This window comes from Oreochromis aureus, linkage group 3, assembly GCF_013358895.1.
Source record: "Oreochromis aureus strain Israel breed Guangdong linkage group 3, ZZ_aureus, whole genome shotgun sequence".
NCBI lineage: Eukaryota > Metazoa > Chordata > Actinopteri > Cichliformes > Cichlidae > Oreochromis > Oreochromis aureus.
In genome coordinates this window covers 91,580,512-91,600,648 of record NC_052944.1, presented here as the reverse complement: position 1 = coordinate 91,600,648, position 20,137 = coordinate 91,580,512, and the positions used below count along the sequence as shown (strand labels likewise).

Here is a 20,137-nt window from a genome sequence, read left to right as displayed (position 1 = left end):
TCTATGCCATATGTTAAAACAAGATCTAGAGTGTGATTAAAGTGGTGGGTGGGTTCTTTTACATTTTGAGAGAAGCCAATTGAGTCTAATAACAGATTAAATGCGATGTTGAGGCTGTCATTTTAGCATCTACATGGATGTTAAAATCACCCACAATAATTATTTTATCTGAGCTGAGCACTAAATCAGATAAAAAGTCTGAGAAGTCAGAGAGAAACTCTGTGTAAGGCCCAGGTGGACGATAGATGATAACAAGTAAGACTGGTTTCTGAGTTTTACAGCTGGGGTGGACGAGGCTAAGCATCAGGCTTTCAAATGAATTAAAAGTCTGTCTTGGTCTTTCATTGATTAATAGGCTGGTGTGAAAAATTGCTGCCACACCGCCCCTCGGCCTGTGCTTGAGGTTTCTGGTAGTTAGAATGACTCGGGGTGTTGATTCATTTAAACTAACATAATCATCCTGCTGCAACCAGGTTTCTGTAAGGCAGAGTAAATCGATTTGTTGATCAATTATTAAGTCATGTACTAACAGAGACTTGGAGGACAGAGACCTAATATTTAATAATCCACATTTCACTGTTTTACTCTTTGGTTCAGATGTGGATACTGTATTGTTCTTTCATTGTGATTTTTATGTTTAAGTTGTTTGTTGCTGGTTTTAGTTTGTTTTTGTCTGTTTGGGAGCTGACACAGTCTCAATGGAGATGGGTTTTTGGGGGTAGCAGGAGGAGAGAAGCTGCAGAGAGGCGTGTAAGACTGCAACTCTGCTTCCTGGTCCCAACTCTGGATAGTCATATTTTGGGGGGTTTAATAAATTTGTCCATATTTCTAGAAATGAGAGCTGCTCCATCCAAAGTGGGATGGATGCCGTCTCTCCTAACAAGACCAGGTTTCCTCCAGAAGATTTGCCAATTATCTATGAAGCCCACATCGTTTTTTGGACACCACTCAGTCATTCTTCCTGTCAGTCTTCATCTTTCTGCTGCGTCTCCTCTTCACACTGATCACTTTCTATCTAACAGTGAGCTCCCAGTGAAGCAGCAGCATTCAGCCTGTTAGAGTCAACACAAATGTCTCCATCCAAGCTCATGTTGTGCTTTGTTGTCCTCTCAGTCCCCCAGGTGGAGGTGGATTCAGGGGTGGAGTCTGTCCAGCTGCCCTTCAACACCACACTTCACCTGCCTGAAGACGCTAAAGTGGAGTGGAAGGACAGATACGACAGGAAGGTCCACATGTATGAGAACGGCTGTGACCAGCCTGACAAACAGCACCAGGTTTACAGAGACCGAACGAAGATGAATAAAGACCTGCTGAAAACTGGAGACCTCAGTCTGACCCTGAAATACCCCACAGACTGGAAAAACAGGATCTACACCTACACCTGCACCGTCTACAGCAGGGAGGGAAACATCCTGCTGAAGAGAAAGGTGAAGCTGAACGCCAGAGGTCAGTGCTGTAGGTACAGGTCAGAGGTCATGTAGGAGTTTATTCTCTAAAAGCTTTAATTTGAATCTATTTTCAGTTCATTAAAATAAAATAAATTATTTGATGTTTTGATCTAAAAGCCAAAAATGTCAGGCAGAGCAACTGTGTGTTTAAATGAACAGATTAACAGACGATTCAAAATTAGTTGAAATGATCCGAAATTCAAAATAAAAGCCTCGGAGCAGCTAAGAAAACTAACAATGCCTGTCGGATGATGGAGGAGGAGCGACCATTTACCTGGGCGCGGAAGCTGCATGATGGGACGGCAAGGTGGCTATAGCCCAGGCAGTCGGAGGGGGAGGCATGCATACTACGGAAGGTCATGCCGGAGCAATTCATGGAAGGGCTGCCTGCAAACATGGTGCAGTAGGTATGATGCCACTGACCCGCGAGAGTGGAGGTGGAGGATCATCTGGAGCCAAAGCAAAGGGGCCAGAGACGGCGAGACAGCCACCAGGGAGATGGGCTCCGGTGCAAGCATCAAGGCGAGGGGTTCCGGCTACTGCTCCGGTGGAGCGAGCCCCTTCACCACACCCCACTAACCCCTTTCTATCCATCTTGCCTTCTCAGGGCCCAGAAAGGTCCGCAGCTGCACCTGAGCCATGCTTTGGTGGACACGGGTTGTATGCCGTCCCATAGTGCTTCTGATGCTAAAATACCACGGCAAAACACATAGAGTAAAGGCTACAGTTAGCCCACGCCTGTCACATCCCCTGATACTGGGATACGAATTGGGTTTAATAAGTGTTGGGGCAGTATGCGGGGGATGTGATCATGAGTGGTGTGTAGTAGAGATGGACCGATCCGATATTACGTATCGGTATCGGTCCGATACTGACGTAAATTACTGGATCGGATATCGGAGGGAAATAAAAAATGTAATCTGATCCATTAAATATCAAAAAAAGCACCTCAAAAAACTTGCGACATGGCATAACTCAGCTCATAACCGTAGCACGTCGGAGCAGTATGCGTCACGTGATAGAGCGGCTGTGTGTATTTGTAGCCTCGCTGGCAATCCGGTATTTCATCTCCGAGGAAGTTATCCCAGAGAGAAGTAAAGCAAGTGTGTAAGTTCATCTCTGAATGTTTGTAAAGCATTCCCGCGTTAAGCTTAACAACCGATATATGGAGCGAGTGCCTCTTCTCTCTCTCTCCCTCTCCTGTTGCTACTTCAATCATGAAACTGATCAATGATCAGCTGATCGGCTTTTCTGTCGCGAGTCCGTCTCTATTGTTTGTTTATTGCTCACTTCGCGCCAGAAAGAGGAAACCAGCGGCTGAACAACAACACCACGTTTAAGCTTGATAAGCTGTTGTTAGAATTTATTTAATATTACTTTCTAGACCAGGATCCTTTTTTACGTAGCTGACGGCTGGTAACTGTGCAGGGGCGGATCTAGCAAAGTTTAGCCAGGGGGACCGATAGGGCATTAACAGGGAAAAGGGGGCACAAAGACATACTTTTCTTTCTTATTCTCATTTAAAATGTCTAGCTTTTAATAAATAATTATCTGAATCTTACACCCAAAGTTTTAATCTGATGTAAAATGTATAGAAGTCCATTACTGTATATAGTAACTATTAAGTCTAATATACCCTAGTAAGCTATACTACTTTTTCCTTTGGGAAGGTACAATCTGTGCAGTCTGCAATTCTGTTGAAGAAAGATGTTGAATCTCTTTAATTATTCTTGAAAAATAATTGATTTCTGTGCATTTTTTTCCCACACTGCATCAAATTAAAGTTGATTACATCGATTAAGCATCACGAGGTGGAGGGTGGGTGGTTCCCTATTTTTTTTTTTTTTTTAGAACCCTATTAGTTAGGTTGCTTACTCTTTAAAATACCAGAATAGGGAGGATGGAGTAGGTTTAAGTTTATTAGATTGACCAGTATTGCTGAACTATGAAATATTTTGGGTGCAGTGTACTTTTTGCATACAGGTATAACAGAATAGCTTTGGTGTTTTGTTTTGTTTTTTTAACTTGAGTATGATCTTATAGAAAAAGCAGCAAGATATTAAAAAAACAGTTTTGTTGATTAAAAACACACTATATCGGATTCATATTGGTATCGGCAGATATCCAAATTTATGATATCGGTATCGGACACAAAAAAGTGGTATCGTGCCATCTCTAGTGTGTAGTGTCCTCAGCGGTGACGTGGAATCATCTTCTTGGGAGGTCTCACTGACTCAGGAAATTGCCCCCGCAGGAGATTTTCCACTAGAGCACTCTTGTGATGACACCCTATGCTCACCTGTTAACCAAGTGAAGGAACTGTACACTAAAGGAACTGTATGAATTATTGGTCAATAAATCTATGCAGACCAGTGTCTACCACCCTCAGACTGACAGGCTGATGGAGCAGCTGAATAAGAAATTAAAGTCCATGATTCGGAAGTTCATACACAAGGATGAACGCAACTGGTATCGCTGGTTAGACCCTCTATTATTTGCAGTGCGGGAGGTGCCCCAGGCCTCCACAGGATTTTCTCCCTTTGAACTTCTGTTTGGCAGGAAACATAATTATAATTGGATAATTGGAGGTGAACTTCCCTCCCTCCAGGACATCTACAGGAAGCGGTGCCTGAGGAAAGTGGGGAGGATCATCAAGGACTCCAGTCACCCAGCAATAAACTGTTCAAACTACTCCGTCAGGCAGGTAGTACTGCAGTATTGGGTCCCGTACCAGCAGACTGAGAGACAGTTTTTTCCATCAGGCCATCAGACCACTGAACACTTCATAGACACCTCACCTTCACTTACCAGAAGATGACGATAAAGACACATCTCCTGGATGCACTGGTACGCATCTTCAGTGATGTATCCTGGGGTCATCAGGTGTTTCGGGTCTCTCAACATCATACACCCTCGCCCAGGCGACCCAGCCGGGGGTGATCAGGCTCCGACTTGCGTACCAGTAGCTACCCACGGATCAGCCCTCTTGATCCACAGCCACCTTGTGGCTTTCTCTGCCACTTCACTCACAGCCTGGATGGCCCTCTTCTTGGCTGCCCCAGCCACACCCAGCCAGCCTAGGACTTTGCAGAGTGATCATCCTGCAAAACCCCTACAATCCACTTCTATGGGCTCATAGAAAGTCTTCCAGCCCCTTCCCCTGCACTCCTGCACTAGATCCTGGTACTTTCCTTGTTTCCTTTCATTGGCCTCCTCGATCCGCTCTTCCCAGGGCACTGTGAGTTCTAGCATGATCAGCTGTTTTGAGGCCTCAGAAATAATTATCATGTCTGGCCGGAGGGATGTTTTTGCAGTGTTCTGAGGGAACTTTAGCTGTTTGCCCAGATCAGCCTGTAGTTGCCAATCAGAGGCTGTGTTGAGGAGACCGGTTGTTAAATGTGGGCGCACCTGGGGTTTCTCTCCAGCCTTAATGAAAGAGATTGCCTTCCTTGGAGCATGATGATGCTTGCTGGTGCTGATTGCTGAGGCAATGTTTTCAGCAACTACTCTGAGCACCTGGTCATGCCGCCAACGATACCGACCATCGGCCAGGGCCCTTGGGCAGCTGCTAAGGAGGTGTTCTAGGGTCCCTCTTCCAGAACACAGGGGACAGACAGGTGTCTCGCTCTTCCCCCACAGATGGAGGTTTGCTGGGCTTGGCAGAGTGTCGTATACTGCCTGCACTAGGAATCGGATCCGGTGGAAGTCTGCCTGCATAATGTTTGCCCAGGTGACCTTGCGCTGCAAGGTGCTCTCCCACCTTGTCCATGCTCCCTGCCGCTTAAGGCCTACAGCTCTACCTACTCGCTCCTCCTCCACACCTGCTCGGACCTCTTCCTGGAGTAGCTGGCGTCTCTCCTTTCCCTGTGCCCTGCTGACCTGGGCCTTTGGGAAGTACCCCAAGCCTGCTCCCCCTGTTGCTAAGACCCCCACCAGTGTTTTCTGCCTTAGGCGTGACTCTGCCACCTCAACTGCCTTCTCAGCCTTCCACTTTCTTCCTGTCCTTACCTCGATACCTGCTGATGCCACCTTGCAGTCTTTAGAATGTCTGTGCTGTAGGGCTTCTCGCGTGTGAGCCACCTTAAACTCTTCTGTGAGGCCACTGAAGGGTAACTGCAAGCTGTTGCTTGCCCCATACAAGGCAGCGCTGGTGAGACTGCGGGGAAGTCCCAGCCACTTACGAAGAAAGCCACTGATCTTCCTTTCAAGGGATTCCACAGTAGTAATTGGAACTGTATAGACAAGCAAGGGCCACAGGATTCGGGGCAGGATGGAATGCTGGTAGATCCAGGCTTTAAGTCTTCCAGGCAGGCCGGACTTATCCACCTTAATGAGCCAAGCTCCCAGCTCCTCATTTGCCTTTTGAATGGCAGTAGAGTCTTTCAGGCTGGAGTCAAAGAGTTTCCCCAAGCTTTTGACTGGTTGTTCCGTTATGGATGGAATAATGGTTCCTGAGATTGAGAACCGGAACTTGTCCGTCACCTTGCCCTTCTTCAGTACCATCGATCTTGACTTGGAAGGTTTAAAACTCATCCTTGCCCATGAGATGAGTCTCTCAAGTCCTTGCAAGATCCACCTACACCCTGGCACTGATGATGTTGTAATGGTGAGGTCATCCATATAGGCTCTGATGGGGGGCTGACGAACACCTGACCTTGTTAGCGGCCCTCTGCACTCCACCTCCGCAGCCTTTACCACCATGTTCATTGCAAGGGCAAAGAGTGTAACTGAGATGGTACAGCCTGTTATTATACCTTTCCCGAGGCGGTGCCAGCCTGAAGTGACTGCCCCAGAAGTGACCCTAAGCCTGAAATTGGCGTAATAGTCCAGGATCAGGTCCTTGATCTTACTGGGGACATGGTGGAGGTGTAAAGCATGCTCAACCAGTTTGTGTGGGATCGACCCATACGCATTAGTCAGGTCCAGCCACAATACAGCTAGGTCGCCTCTGTTCTCATTGGCCTCTCTTATGAGGTGTGTAACTACGCCAGTGTGCTCTAGGCAACCAGGAACTCCTGAGATCCCCCCCTTCTGAACTGATGGATCGATGTAATTGTTTCTAAGGAGAAACTCGGTCAATCTCTGAGAGACAAAGCTAAAAAACACCTTCCCCTCCACGCTCAATAACGAGATGCTCCGAAACTGGTTTATGTTTCTCGAGTCCTCCTCTTTAGGAATCCAAACTCCCTCTGCGCACCTCCACTGATCAGCAACTCTCCCTCTCCGCCATATCACCTTTAAGATCTTCCACAGGTGGCGACGCAGCTCTGGGCAGCACTTATAAAGAAGGTAGGGTACGCCACTGGGACCTGGGGAGGATGCTGAGCGGGCTGCCTTGATGACCTCACACACCTCCTTCAAACTTGGCTCCGTCAACTTGAACTCTACTGATGGTGGGGCAGGGTTGATGAGAGCTTCGTTCGGTCCCAAGTCTTGTTCCCTCAGTAGGTCACTCATGGTCTCATGAAGGAAGTTATTCACCTCCTCTGCTGAAGCCTCCAACTGGCCGCTTCGCTTTACCCCAAGCAATTGTTTGGAAAAGCGAAAGGGATCAGCAATAAAAGCTGCACGTTTCCTGGCTCTCTCTCTTCCCCGCCTCCTGTGCCATTCTGCTCTACGGAGGGTAATCAGCTTCTTCCGCAAGATGTTATGCAGTTCCTCTAAAGCTTGCTTTTCCTCCACATCAGCGTTCTTGAACTGCTTCTTAAGGCTCCTAAGCTCCTGGCACAGTCGATGAATCTTCATGGTCCTGCGGTTCATGGTGTAAGGGGTCTTGTTGTTACACTTCTCGGTCAGGCCGAACCTTTCTGAGGCGTAGCTGACTATGATGGTGGTCATTGTTTTAAGCCTGCTGTCAGCATCTCTTTTGGCCACAGCTTGTATGATCTTGGAAACATCCTCATCAAACTTCTGCCACTCGCTCCGGCTGCTGGCTGGGGGCCACTTAATCCGCTGTTGTGGAACTACACTGCTTGGATTGGAAGAGTCCGGTGCGTGGAGGGACTGGGCTCTGTGGGGTGCCTCCTGGCCGGGCTCCTCCTGCGTCTCACCAGGTTCAGGAACTGTGCGTTGCACCTCACTCTCCCGCTCCAAACATTTCATTCTAGCCTGATAGACCTTTAGGCCACGCTGGTTCTTACACAGCTTGCCGCAGATACATGTCTTACTCATAGTCCTTTCCATTGCATTGGTCGTTAACCTTGAGTCTGTCCGATTGGAGACCTCATCCTCCCCCCCTCTGTCAGTCTCCTGGGGGTCTCCTGCATGCATATCTGTACATATATTTATATTATTGCTATTCTTATATTTGCCTTGTTCTTAATTTTCTTCTCTTTTGCACACCTCTGCTGCTTGTGAAGCTTGCACACAAGAATTTCACTCACATGTGCTGTACCAGTGTACCTGCATATGTGATGTGACAATAAAAGGGATTTGATTTGATTTGGATCAGCCTGTTCAGTCTCTCCCTCCCCCCGGCAGAGATGGTAAATGGTAAATGGCCTGTATTTGTACAGTGCTTTACCCTCCACAGAAAAGGGCAGAGCAGGCTGTATCTGCTGCGGAGACAGGTCTTTTGGAGTGAAGGGCCCACTCCTGAAGAACTTCTATGACTCTCTGGTGGCCTCAGCTATCTTTTACGGCATCTGAACTGTGAGTCCAGTCCAGTTTATTGTTCAGATGAACACAAAGGTACCTGTAGCTGTCCACGGTCTCAATGTCCATACTTTGGATTAGGACTGGGCGATATATCGAGTTTTTAAATATATTGATATATTTTTATACAAGATATGAGATGTGACAATATCATTTATATCGATATAGTCTATCTTACATCGCTTCACCTGCAGGCAACAAGACAGAACCGGAAGCTATCAAAGAGGAGCTGGTCAGTAAAAAGAAAACATTTGGAGATTACTATTTTAGTGCTGTCAGCGTAAAGTTAATGCCATAACTGCATTAACTCTCTGGGGTCCAGGGTATAACTGGCCGTTTTTGACTACTTTTGATTTTACCTCTATATTTCACCTTTAAAAACTGTTTATCTTGCCTTGTTTGGTATCATTATTTTCAGCACAACCACAAATATCTGAAATTTGAGTTATTTTTTCATTTTGGCATAGTATATTAGCACAATTGATCTAAATCCAGACAAAAAATTCTAAATCCGAGTAGAAAAAAGTTATATTTTTTACTGTAAAACCCACAAGCATGTTTAACGAATCATTTTCATAACTTGAAAAGCAAATAGAAATTGTACATTTCTAAAAATTATGCACAAGTTTTGCAAACAACAAAGTTATATGGTACTATTTACCTAAAAATGCAGCCAAGGCCTCAGGCGTTTTTTATATAACCATTTAAATCTATTTACAGAACAATCAGGTGTGCTGCATCAAATAACAGGGCACACAAATTATTTGTGCCAGTCCAAAAAATGTAGTTTGTGTTCAGTATAAGACAGAGGAGAACACCACAGGCCTAAACCCTGTAGGTCTGACAGCAGGAGGTGCATCAGTGCAGTTTTCCATGTGGAGACAGCGTTTACACTGGAATCTGCCTTTGGTGGCTTTTTTGGAGCAAATGTGACATTCAGCAGTATAACTGACACACAATACAAAACAATAACTACACAACACACCAACTACAGCCTTGATTGGCTGACATGGTAAACTCTAACACCAATGGGGAAGGGCTGTTTTTTCTTTTTCTTTTTTCACTCGCAAGCGGAAAGTGTTTGCTAGCGCTGTCCGTAGAAAATGCTGTTTTTACTGTTCTTCCCGCTGTAAACACCAATGTTTTGTTCAGAAAAAAACATTGCGTGTATTTTTTATCATAACTCTGGTTTTATGTGGCCCATCGACACAATTCAAAAACTGATATATAGTTTGAAGTCCGCACTTTCAACCCAAGTTGAAATGGAGACTCTGAGTCGCTGCATCTTGTAGCTGTGTCGTCTTAAATTGGTCATCTGATTTTGACGCGCCGGCGCGTCCGTCGACCCCAGAGGGTTAACGGAGCGAATCTCCATTAACAAGTTACCACAGATCACCCTGTGTGTGGGGCTGGACGGCATTAACGAGCTAACCGGGCTAATGCGTTGACCCCTAAAATCCTTTCATTTTCTCAAAAATCGACAGTGCACCTTATGTATAAATTCTGGTTGTGCTTACTGACCGTGAACCGATCTTATGTGGTACACAGCACTCAGAAACCTTTCAAAAAATGTTTTGGTACGACTTTGGTAAGCTACGAAGACGTACTGCCTACAGGTGGACGATAGATGATAACAAGTAAGACTGGTTTCTGAGGACAAGGCTAAACATCAGGCTTTCAAATTAAAAGTCTCTTCAGCAGGTCAGGTCAAAGGTTAAAGGTCAGCGAGTGGAAGAGAAAACACACAGTTCATGTGAATGAAGTAAAGGCCTTCCTCATTATGATGACCTTTGATCTGCTGCCTGTTATTTTCACTCATTAACGTGTGAAAGCAGCAGCTAGCAGCAGCTTTTAAGGTGGACTGTTTTCCTGCATGTTACGTAATGCAGGAGGTGACGCTGTGAAGCAATGAACACGTTAAGGGCAGATTTCCAAAGTGGGAAAATGATGGTGAAGACACTGGTTAAGGTCTTAGGTGGCGTAATGACCTACCTACGTCTCTTAAACAGTTACTACTTGATGGATGTTTAGACACATCCAAAAATCAGTAAATGTCTTTGTTTCTAATCACAAAGCTGATTTATTCCATCCAGTTCAATCTGTCTGCTTCCCTCAGTCAGTAACACACTTCCTCATTTCTTTACACAACAGTTAATGTGAGAGGTTTGAGAGTGTATGTGCATTTCCTCATAGTCAGAATAGAATAGATTTCTTTCTGTCTGTCTGTCTGTCTGTTTGTTATTTATTTATTTATTTATAAATGAACTGCGTTAACGTGAACTGGACTGGGCAAGCCAGGACTGTGAATTTCTGGTTCAAGTTGGATGAGGAATCAATTGTCCATTCCAGTCTAGCTTACTCAATGAAAAATACTCCACTCAGGGTTTTCTAATTAATCCATGGATGGTAAACAAACAAAGAAACCAGAACTTCAGTAACAGAGCAATGCAGAAGCCACCCAGCAGTCAACCACATCAGCTGACTCGCAGGATCAGCTGCTAACAGGACTTACGGCACTTTAGCAAGTTGGCTGTCGACCAAATCCCGGTTGAACTGGCAACTTGACGGCATGCTTCTTCAGCTGATTGAGCAATCACCACAAAACATTACTGTACAAACATTAACATGAACAAATAGCTCCAAGACATAGCACTGTGGAAGTGTTGTGGAAGGAAAGGTCCACTTTGCACAGTCTGCATTTCAAATTCAAATTTTATTTGTCACACACACAACCATACACAGTATGACATGAGGTGAAATGCTTATTGCTGTGCAATGCCCAACCATTAAATGACTGTAAGAATTGACAGTAATATTTACAGATTACTATACAAACATACAGATTTACTTAGAAATTTACAGTAAAATGTGCAAATGTTGTTTTTTTAATTTTTTAATTTCTTTTTTCTTGTTGGCTGCAGTGTTGTGCGTATACTTACCCCAAATTATTGCTCGGCTTGCCTGTCATGATTGTCTTGAAAGTGTGATTATGACTAACTATGTAACCAAAAGTGCTGCAACTACACCTGATTCTGCTAAATTTATTACATGGAATGTGAAAGGCCTAAATAATTTTAGAAAACGTAAAAGGATATTCACTCATCTGTCAGCTTTCAAACCGGACATTGTCTCTCTACAGGAGACACATCTGTGTTCCACGCAAAGCAACAGGCTGACACAAAGTTGGGTTTCCCAGGTCTACCATTCTGGATTTAACTCTAAATCGCAGGGGGTTGCCATTCTTGTTAGGAAAAATCTGGTATTCGATCCCAACCTTAACAGGTCCAAGCCACGTCAGTCTACTGGGACCTCCAGATCAGTGTCCGCTCTGAATACATTTTTTCAAAACTATGGCATTTCAGATGATACCCCTTTTTCTTCCTAAAACCTTTTTCACCCAGTTAGATGGACTCATATCATCTTTTATTTGGGACAAAAAAGTTCCAAGAATCCATAAATCTCTGTTACAGTGTTCTAAGTCGGAAGGCAGCGTGGCCCTACCAAACTTTATGTATTATTATTGGGCTGCCAATACTGTGAAATTATCCACCTGGATACGGGCTTTTAGGGAGGGCGGAAGGCCGCCTTGGGCCACTATGGAGCTAGACGATAATTTCATCTTATCCCCTGTTGCAATAATGTGTTCAGGTCTACCTGTCAGTCGGAATGTTAATTTTAAAAATCCTGTGGTTAAGAACTCTCTCAATGTCTGGTTTCAGTGTCGACGACATTTCGGGCTGAGGCGGTCACTTGTCTGCTCCCCTATTGCGTCAAATCATCTTTTTTTACCAGCTCTGAGCGATGCAGGGTTCAAGGTTTGGTACAGCATAGGAATTATCTGCTTGTCTGATCTGTTTGTTAAAAGGTCATTTTTATCCTTTGAAACATTTTCTAAAGATTTTGGAATCCCAAAGACTTAATTCTTTAGATACTTACAAGCGCGTAGCTTTGCAGTTAAACACTTCACTTCTTATCGTAGTCTACCTATTGACTGTCCACTTGAGGATTGTCTGCAATTTCAATCTATTGCTAGAGGCCACATCTCTCAAATATATAGCACATTGCAGCATATAAAGGCAGACCCTGTGTCCAAAGCCAGAAATGCCTGGGAGCTGGACTTAAACCTCCAGATCCCAGACAACCTATGGGACCTTAGTGTTAGCAGGATCCATGAATCCTCAATCTGTATACAACATTGTATAATACAGTTTAAAATTCTTCATGGGTATACCTAACCAAAGCTAAACTAGCCAAATTATACAATACCTCTGATGATAGATGTCCGAGCTGCAAGCAATCACCTGCCACTATGAACCATATGTTCTGGACCTGCTCTGATTTGAACCGGTTCTAGGAATTAGTTTTTAAAGCTCTTTCATATGTGTGTGGGAAAACAATTGATCCTAATCCCATGACAGCAGTCTTTGATGTACTCCCAAACCAACACGGTATAACTTCTTATCAAATGAATGCAGTGGCTTTCTCATCTCTCCTGGCACACAGGCTAATTCTTCTTAAATGGAAGGACTCAGGTCCGCCAGTGTTTGTTCAGTGGGTGAGAGAGGTGATGAGGTGCTTGCAGATAGAACACCTGAGATACAGTCTGAGAGGGTCTCAAAGTAAATACTACAAAACCTGGTCATCCCTTGTTGAATATGTGGAGAAATTGTCCTTTACTGAAGTATGACGTATTACTGCTTTTATCTGTGTTTGGGGTTTTTTTCCTCTTTCTTTCTTTAAAGCCACCTACTGTCTGTAGCAAGCCAAAAAGAACTGAACACAATGCAGCCCCCCTTTTTATTTATGTATTTATTTTATTCTATTTTTGTTTGTTTTGTTTTTTGTTTTTGCCCCCTTTGCCCAGGAAGAGGCCTGACCGAGCAACAGGCACCAGGCCCCGCTAAGTAGTCCGGCAGGGAGTGTGGTGAGGGGAGACAGGCCTTTGGAGGGCCTGGGAGTTCCCAGAGAGGTCGAGTGTAAGACCCGACCTGACATATAAACACAGACAGACAGACAGGCACAGACAGACACAAACATGCATTCCCACTGTTAAGGTTCATTTTGAGGAGAGAGAGATGGTGGAGATCGGAATAACACACTGACCCAGTCAGTTGGAGTCAACGAATGATTTAATGACACATGTGGAGAGATAAATCCTGTACGCAGACAGCATTGATCTCTATCTCCAAAACTTCAGAACACAGTTTTATACATCGGGGTATTAGAACGCCCCCTCTTGCGTAAATTACATGGATACGTCAAATCAAAACCACAATGACTTTTAACACAGTTTAAAAAGATCATTCTCTTCGCCTCGAAGCCAGGTGCTTCCTGTCACTGCCGGACGCTCGCTTATCGTCTGGAACAAACTGTCACGTACGCAGGCACTCTTGCAGTTATAGCAGAATTAAATCTGAACTCCTTACCACAAAATGACCCTACTACTATGTGTATGTATGTGTGTGGTTACGTGTGTGTCTATGTGCTAACCACAATCGCACCCCATTTCACCTCATCGACTAGCTCCTCAGACTAACTTTCACTCAGACTCTGGTTTTGGTTTCACTTCCTGCAAAGCATGTAACTTCAAAAACATGTAACTTCCTGTCTCATTTTGGCACAGAGTTACTCTGCGTTAGGCCTTTTCTTTCACCATGCAGTCTGCATATAAACATTTAAGATTATAAATCCAACTCAACAGTTTAAAGTGGTTATAACTGCACCTGTAATAAAGCTTAATTGGGTGCCAATATGTTTAAACATCTGAATGCAATATCAATATTAATTATTAATGCAATAGTAATATGGACAATAACAGTAAAATTATTTATCTAACCCTACACCACCCTCATGCACACATATACAAATACTCAGCACTCACCCAACGTAGGGATAGACATACATGGACACTGTACACACAATCACACTCCCCAAACAAACTCTATACCCCAGGTCCAGGTACCCTCGCTCCTGGAGGGAGAAACTGCACCTAGACCCAGGAGATATTACCCTTTCCCCCGGGGTAGAGGCAAGCAGACCGCCCCAGGCTCCACAGCAGCAAGGAGGCCCTGCATCCCAGATCCCAATCAGACGGCCAACACCTCCTCCAAGCCCCCCCGCCCCGATGGCCAGCAGAGAACAGGGGTGTGTGGAGACCCCAAACCACCCTCCTCTCGCTCATGTGTAGTGTTGCTGTGTGTTGTTCTAAGGTGCATTTAAAACACGGGAGGGCATGGTGCTGCTGCCAGAGAGCACCAGGTGTTAGCACGGCCCCTCCCGAGAATCCCCAATGTCCACATGGATTTAAAATTGAGAGGTGGGCACCGGCGCCAGAGGTGGGGTTGAATACACAGACCGTCCACTGGACGCCGTTAACGTGCCCACCCTCAAGGCCCTATATGTATGTGTTATGAGAGTGTGAGTAATGTGGATGTCTAAGTTGTGGAATAAAATTGAGGCACAGGTGGCCAGAAGGGCACGGAGGGGGGGGGGGATGCCTCCCCTGTACCCTGGTACTTGTGTGGGTGGGTGTGTTGGAGCGGGAAGAGGGAGGCAGCCGGGGATGGGGAGGAAAAGAAGGGAGGAGCAAGATGCCCCTCCCTGGGGCTAGCTCCCCCGCTGACCCCAGTAGGCACCCCCATCCTTCGGCACCCACCAAGGCAAGGGAGCCCAGGCCCATCCAGATTGGGGCCTATGGCAGCAGGACCGCCCAGCCCCACAGGACCCGGGGCAGCCCACCCAACCCCACCGCAGAGGAAAATGTACCTGCCCTAACATTCAATCATCTCCCAGACTGCACAAGACAGTGGACACCCAGGTTTAGTTTATTCTCCACCTCTCTTATGACTCTCCCTCACCTGCAGAGTGGACTCCTGCAAGGATGGAGCAAACTCCCTGTCAGTTGAAGAGCCCCATAGTCAGGCCGATGCGCCAGGGCTGAGCCCCCGTGCACCCACCCGCCCACAACCTCGGCGACACACCAACAAGGACCTAAGCCCCCAAGGCCCAGCCAGAGCCCTACCACAGAGGTGAAGCACCCCCGAACCCCAAGCCCCCACGCCTGCCCCGGATCCACTCAGGGGCAGCCAGGCTACCAGGCCAGTAACCTACGTCTGCCAGCACAGACCCTCCCCCAGCCCTGCTGCACGCAGCCACAAGGAGAACACTCTCTCAGAGCAACCAGAGCCACTAACCAGATTATGACCACAACCCCTGGGTTAAGCCCTCCAGGGATAACGTCCCTAGGGATTCTCCAGATGCCCTAAGCCTGTCCCTACCTCCACATCAACCACAATGGCGAAAGCGAGACCAAACCACGATCCCCCACCCCCGCTAGGTGATGGAGCCGATCAAAGGAGCCCAGAGGGATTGATCTAATGTGGTGGCAGAGGCTGTCTTGAGACCAATGTGATCTATTAGATGGTTTCTATATTGGCTAGAATTAAGATTATTTTTATTTTTCCAGTTCATGAGGGCCGTTTTCTTGGCAATGCATAGGGAAGTAAAAACCATGTGGACTGTATTAGCTTCTGTAGTGACATCATCCAATTTTCCCAACAAGCACACTAAAGGGGAGGTTGGAATTTTACATTTCAGACACTTTAATAAATCTTCACATATCTCACGCCAAAACTTCTGCACTGGTGGACAGAACCAAAGAGCGTGGATGTAATTGTCTGGTGTATTGCCTTGACAGTGTGAGCAGTTGTTGGAAGATGTAAAGCCCATCTGGAACATCTGATGACCAGTATAGTGCACTCTATGTAGTAATTTGTATTGTATTAATTGCAGACTGGGATTTCTAATCAATTTAAAGGTTTTAAGCAAATCTGAGACCAGAAGTTTTGGTCTAAGTTGACTGATAAATCTGCTTCCCACTTTGCAATAGGAAGGGATATTGATTCATCTATTTTAGAAAGGGTTCTGTATATTTTAGATAATAATTTGGGGGATTTAAGAGTAAGAAAATGTACCGCGCTTGGTGGTGTTTGCAATTCAACTTGACTGAGGTTAAATTTCTTTTTTACTATGGATTTAATTTGTTGATATTCTAAAAATCTTTTCTTGTTGATCCCATATTGTGTAACTAGTCTGTCAAATGGAATAAATTCTGTTCCCTCTAATATATGTTCCAAGTATTTAATTCCTTTACAACTCCATTCTGGAAAATTAATCATATTATTGTTTTGTAATATGTCAGGGTTGTTCCAGATAGGTGTACGTTTGCATGGGATTAATGAAGACTCCGTTATTTTTAGAAACTCCCACCATGCTGTCAGAGAAGAGCTGATGTTGATGCTTTTAAAGCATTCATGTCTTTTGATGTTTGAGCTGATAAACGGTAGATCTGAAATCTCTAGATTATTGCATAGTGCCTGTTCAACATCTAGCCAGGGTTCATCTAAGAAGGTGTGTTTTAACCATCCTGAGATGTACTGAAGCCTGTTGGCTAAGAAATATTGTTGAAAATTAGGCAGATCTAATCCTCCTTTATCCTTGGTTCTTTGAAGCGTTTTTAAGCTGATACGCAGGGGTTTATCTTTCCAAAGGAATTTAGAAATATACACATCCAGAGATCTGAACCAATCTTGTGATGGTTTGTTCGGGATCATTAAAAATAAGTAATTTATTTTTGGCAAGATCATCATTTTTATAGTGGCGACCCTTCCCATGAGTGATATGGGTAGAGATTTCCATCTAGTCAGATCGCCTTCTACTTTCTTTAGAAGTGGGATGTGGTTTAATTTAGTTAAGTCTGAAAGCTTAGGAGAAACATTAATACCTAAATATTTAATGTTTCCAGATTGTAGTGAGGCAGAAGAAGAATTATGGAAGGAGCAGTTAATTGGAAGAACTGTAGATTTTGAGATATCTTCTTACACAGGTCACAAATGTAACTGTTCTGGCGCGGGTCAGGTCTGTGCTAATAACCACTTTTTTCCACATCTGTATTCATGACAGTGGACAACAGTGGAATCTCTCATCTAATCATAATTTCTAATTGTTGTGTTTGTTGTCCTTTCAGTCCCACAGGTGGAGGTGAAGGACGGGATGGAGTCTCTCCAGCTGCCCTTTAACACTAGAGATAGTCTGCCTCAAGACGCTAAAGTGCTGTGGAAGGACGGTATATTCAGAATGGTCCACGTGTATGAGAAGGGCTCTGACCAGCCTGAAGAACAGCACCAGGCTTACAGAGACCGAACGAAGATGAATGAAGACCTGCTGAAAACTGGAGACCTCAGTCTGACCCTGAAACACCCCACAGACTGTGACAGTGGAAGTTTCATCTGTGAAGTTTGGAGGAATGGAAACATCCTCAGAGCAAAATTACTGCTGCTCCGAGTCAAAGGTTTGAGCCATTGTTTTTCTTTTTTTTGTCCTGGCTGTCACTGAGGACAGACTCCGCAGGCTCTGACACTGACATGGTTTCATGTTAGAGTCAGAGCATTGAAGCAAATTCTTTGCTTCACACCATGGTTGTCCTGGTTCAATTTCTATTTGCCCACAGACTTCTGCGGGGCATCACTGCAGCTTTTCACCCTCATTATCAAGTACATTTGTGACAAAGACACAGACATTCTCAGACTATAGGAAGATTGTTGATTTATGTATCTGTGCATTTTCTAATTTTTGTGTACTAGGAGCTGTATGTCTTTCTTTTTTTTTTTTTTGTCTCTTACAGATACAGCAGTTCATGATACCTTTTGCATTTATTTTTATTTCTATCACTCCACCCACCACCTTTTTTCTGTTCATCATCATGCTATACCAAATATACTGTAACATCTGAAATAACACAAATAGAAATTAAAAGATAAACAGATACAAGATTCACATGAACAAGAGGAGCCCATAGAAATTCTATATAGCTGTTCCTGCAAAATCAAAATGTGTTAGAAACTTTACACAGTGAAAATCTGCAGAGGATATATGGATGAAATAGGCCTGATACCCTGTTTAAATCATGCAGTTTGATGAAGGCTGATGACATCATTCCTATTTTACATGGAAGTGATACCTGCAGAAAACAAGGGTGTGTCTAAAGGGAGTTTTACTTCTAAACACAACCACAATTAACACGTAAGCCCCCTTTCCATTAGTACCTACTCAGATCAACTTGGCATAGTTTGCAAAGATTTTCAGGGTTTTCCATTAGGTCATAATACCTGGGACCAGCTGCTTTTTTTAGTACCTACTCAGCTAGCGTTCCATCTACTCAAATCCAAGTAAATGCAGTCAAACTGATTGGACGGTGTTTCACAATATGACAGACAATGACTCAAAATATAATTTAAGAGAAACCCAGGAGTTAATTAAAAGAAAAAACTGGAATATTCTTGAATAGCAGAGTCAGTTACGTGATCTTAAACTAAACTGAGCATGCATTTGTAACATTCTTAAGTGCAGGTTGCAAATGATCTTCTTATGGCCTCTGACAGTGGACTCATGGCCTGTATTTGTATAGCGCTTTACTAGTCCCTAAGGACCCAAAAGTGCTTCACACACTCAGTCATCCACCCATTCACACACACATTCAGACCGTGGTGATAGCAAGCTGACAGAGGCGAGGCTGCTGGACACTGGCGCCACCGGGCCCTCTGACCACCACCAGTAGGCAAGGGGTGAAGTGTCTTGCCCAACTCTTGAACCACAATCGCCCCTCTCATCTCTCATCTCTGTACTTGCCCTGCTAGACCTTAGTGCATCGTTCGATACTGTCGACCATAATATTCTATTAGAGCGATTAGAGCGCGGCAGTGGTTTGTATCATATCTATCTAATAGACACCAATTTGTTCATGCAAATGAAGAGTCCTCTTCACACACTAAGGTTAATTATGGAGTTCCACAGGGTCCAGTTCTATTTACATTATACATGCTTCCCCTGGGTAGGATCATCAGAAGACATAGTATACATTTTCACTGCTATGAAGATGACATCCAACTCTATCTATCCATGAAGACAGATAACACACACCAATTAGTTAAACTGCAGGAAAGTCTTGAGTACATAGAGACCTGGATGACCTCTAATTCTCTTCTTTTTAATTCAGATAAAACTGAGGTTATTTTACTTGACCCTGAAAATCTTAGAAATATGGTATCTAACCAGATTCTTACTCTGGATGGCATTACCTTGGCCTCCAGTAACACTGTGAGGAACCTTGGAGTCATTTGACCAGGATATGTCTTTCAATGCATATATTAAATAAATATGTAGGACTGCTTTCTTGTATTTGTGCAATATCTCTAGAATTGGAAATATCCTGTCTCAGAGTGACGCTGAAAAACTATTTCATGCATTTATTACTTCTAGGCTGGACTACTGTAATTCATTATTATCAGGATGTCCTAAAAACTCCCTGAAAAGCCTTCAGTTTTCAGGCTCCTCTTCTGTGGAACCAGCTTCCAGTTTAGATTTGAGCGACAGACACTATCTCTACTTTCAAGATTAGGCTTAAAGCTCTCCTTTTTGGTAAAGCATATAGTTAGGGCTGGACCAGGTGACCCTGAATCCTCTGGATCCCTGGATTTCCAGCTGATAGATGACAGATTAGAAACTGATCAGTCTATTGATCACACAATATTTCATCAATAGAATTGATTGGACTTTGATTTGTGTAACAAAGTGATTTCCACGTCTCCTTCATGATGTGACAGTGTCAGAGCTGAATGCACTTGTAGAGTATCATGTTTTTATGGCTCACATTTAAAGTGTTCCAGCTCTAATGTACAGCTGTCATATTAGAAATAGAAGCAGCTCTGATTTTAGTGCTCAAATAAATCTATGAAGTTATGAATTCACACATGAACAGTTTTCTGCAGCGTTCCTCTCGGCCTTATTTGCAGCTCCACTCTTGTTTTTGCTCTAATAATTATTTCTCTCCATGAGCTGTTTCTCTGCCTGAAGGAGGCGCCACTCCATCGCTTCATTTAGTGCAGAACAAGAGTCACATGATGCTGCTCTGTCAACACCAATCACACTTTGTACAGCTCATGTTGTGTTTGTTGTCCTCTCAGTCTGTCAGGTGGAGG

General features: G+C 44.3%; 1 protein-coding gene across 1 annotated transcript; it reads right to left on the bottom strand.

Annotated features, from left to right (window-relative positions):
- Window positions 1-2,051: 2,051 nt before the first annotated feature.
- On the bottom strand, window positions 2,052-7,604 carry LOC116324377. The gene is given in 3 exon segments (XM_039602877.1): window positions 2,052-2,135; window positions 4,257-4,318; window positions 4,409-7,604. Coding segments are annotated over 3 exon segments (3,288 nt in total). The 5' UTR covers window positions 7,551-7,604.
- Between the last annotated feature and the right edge of the window lie 12,533 nt (window positions 7,605-20,137).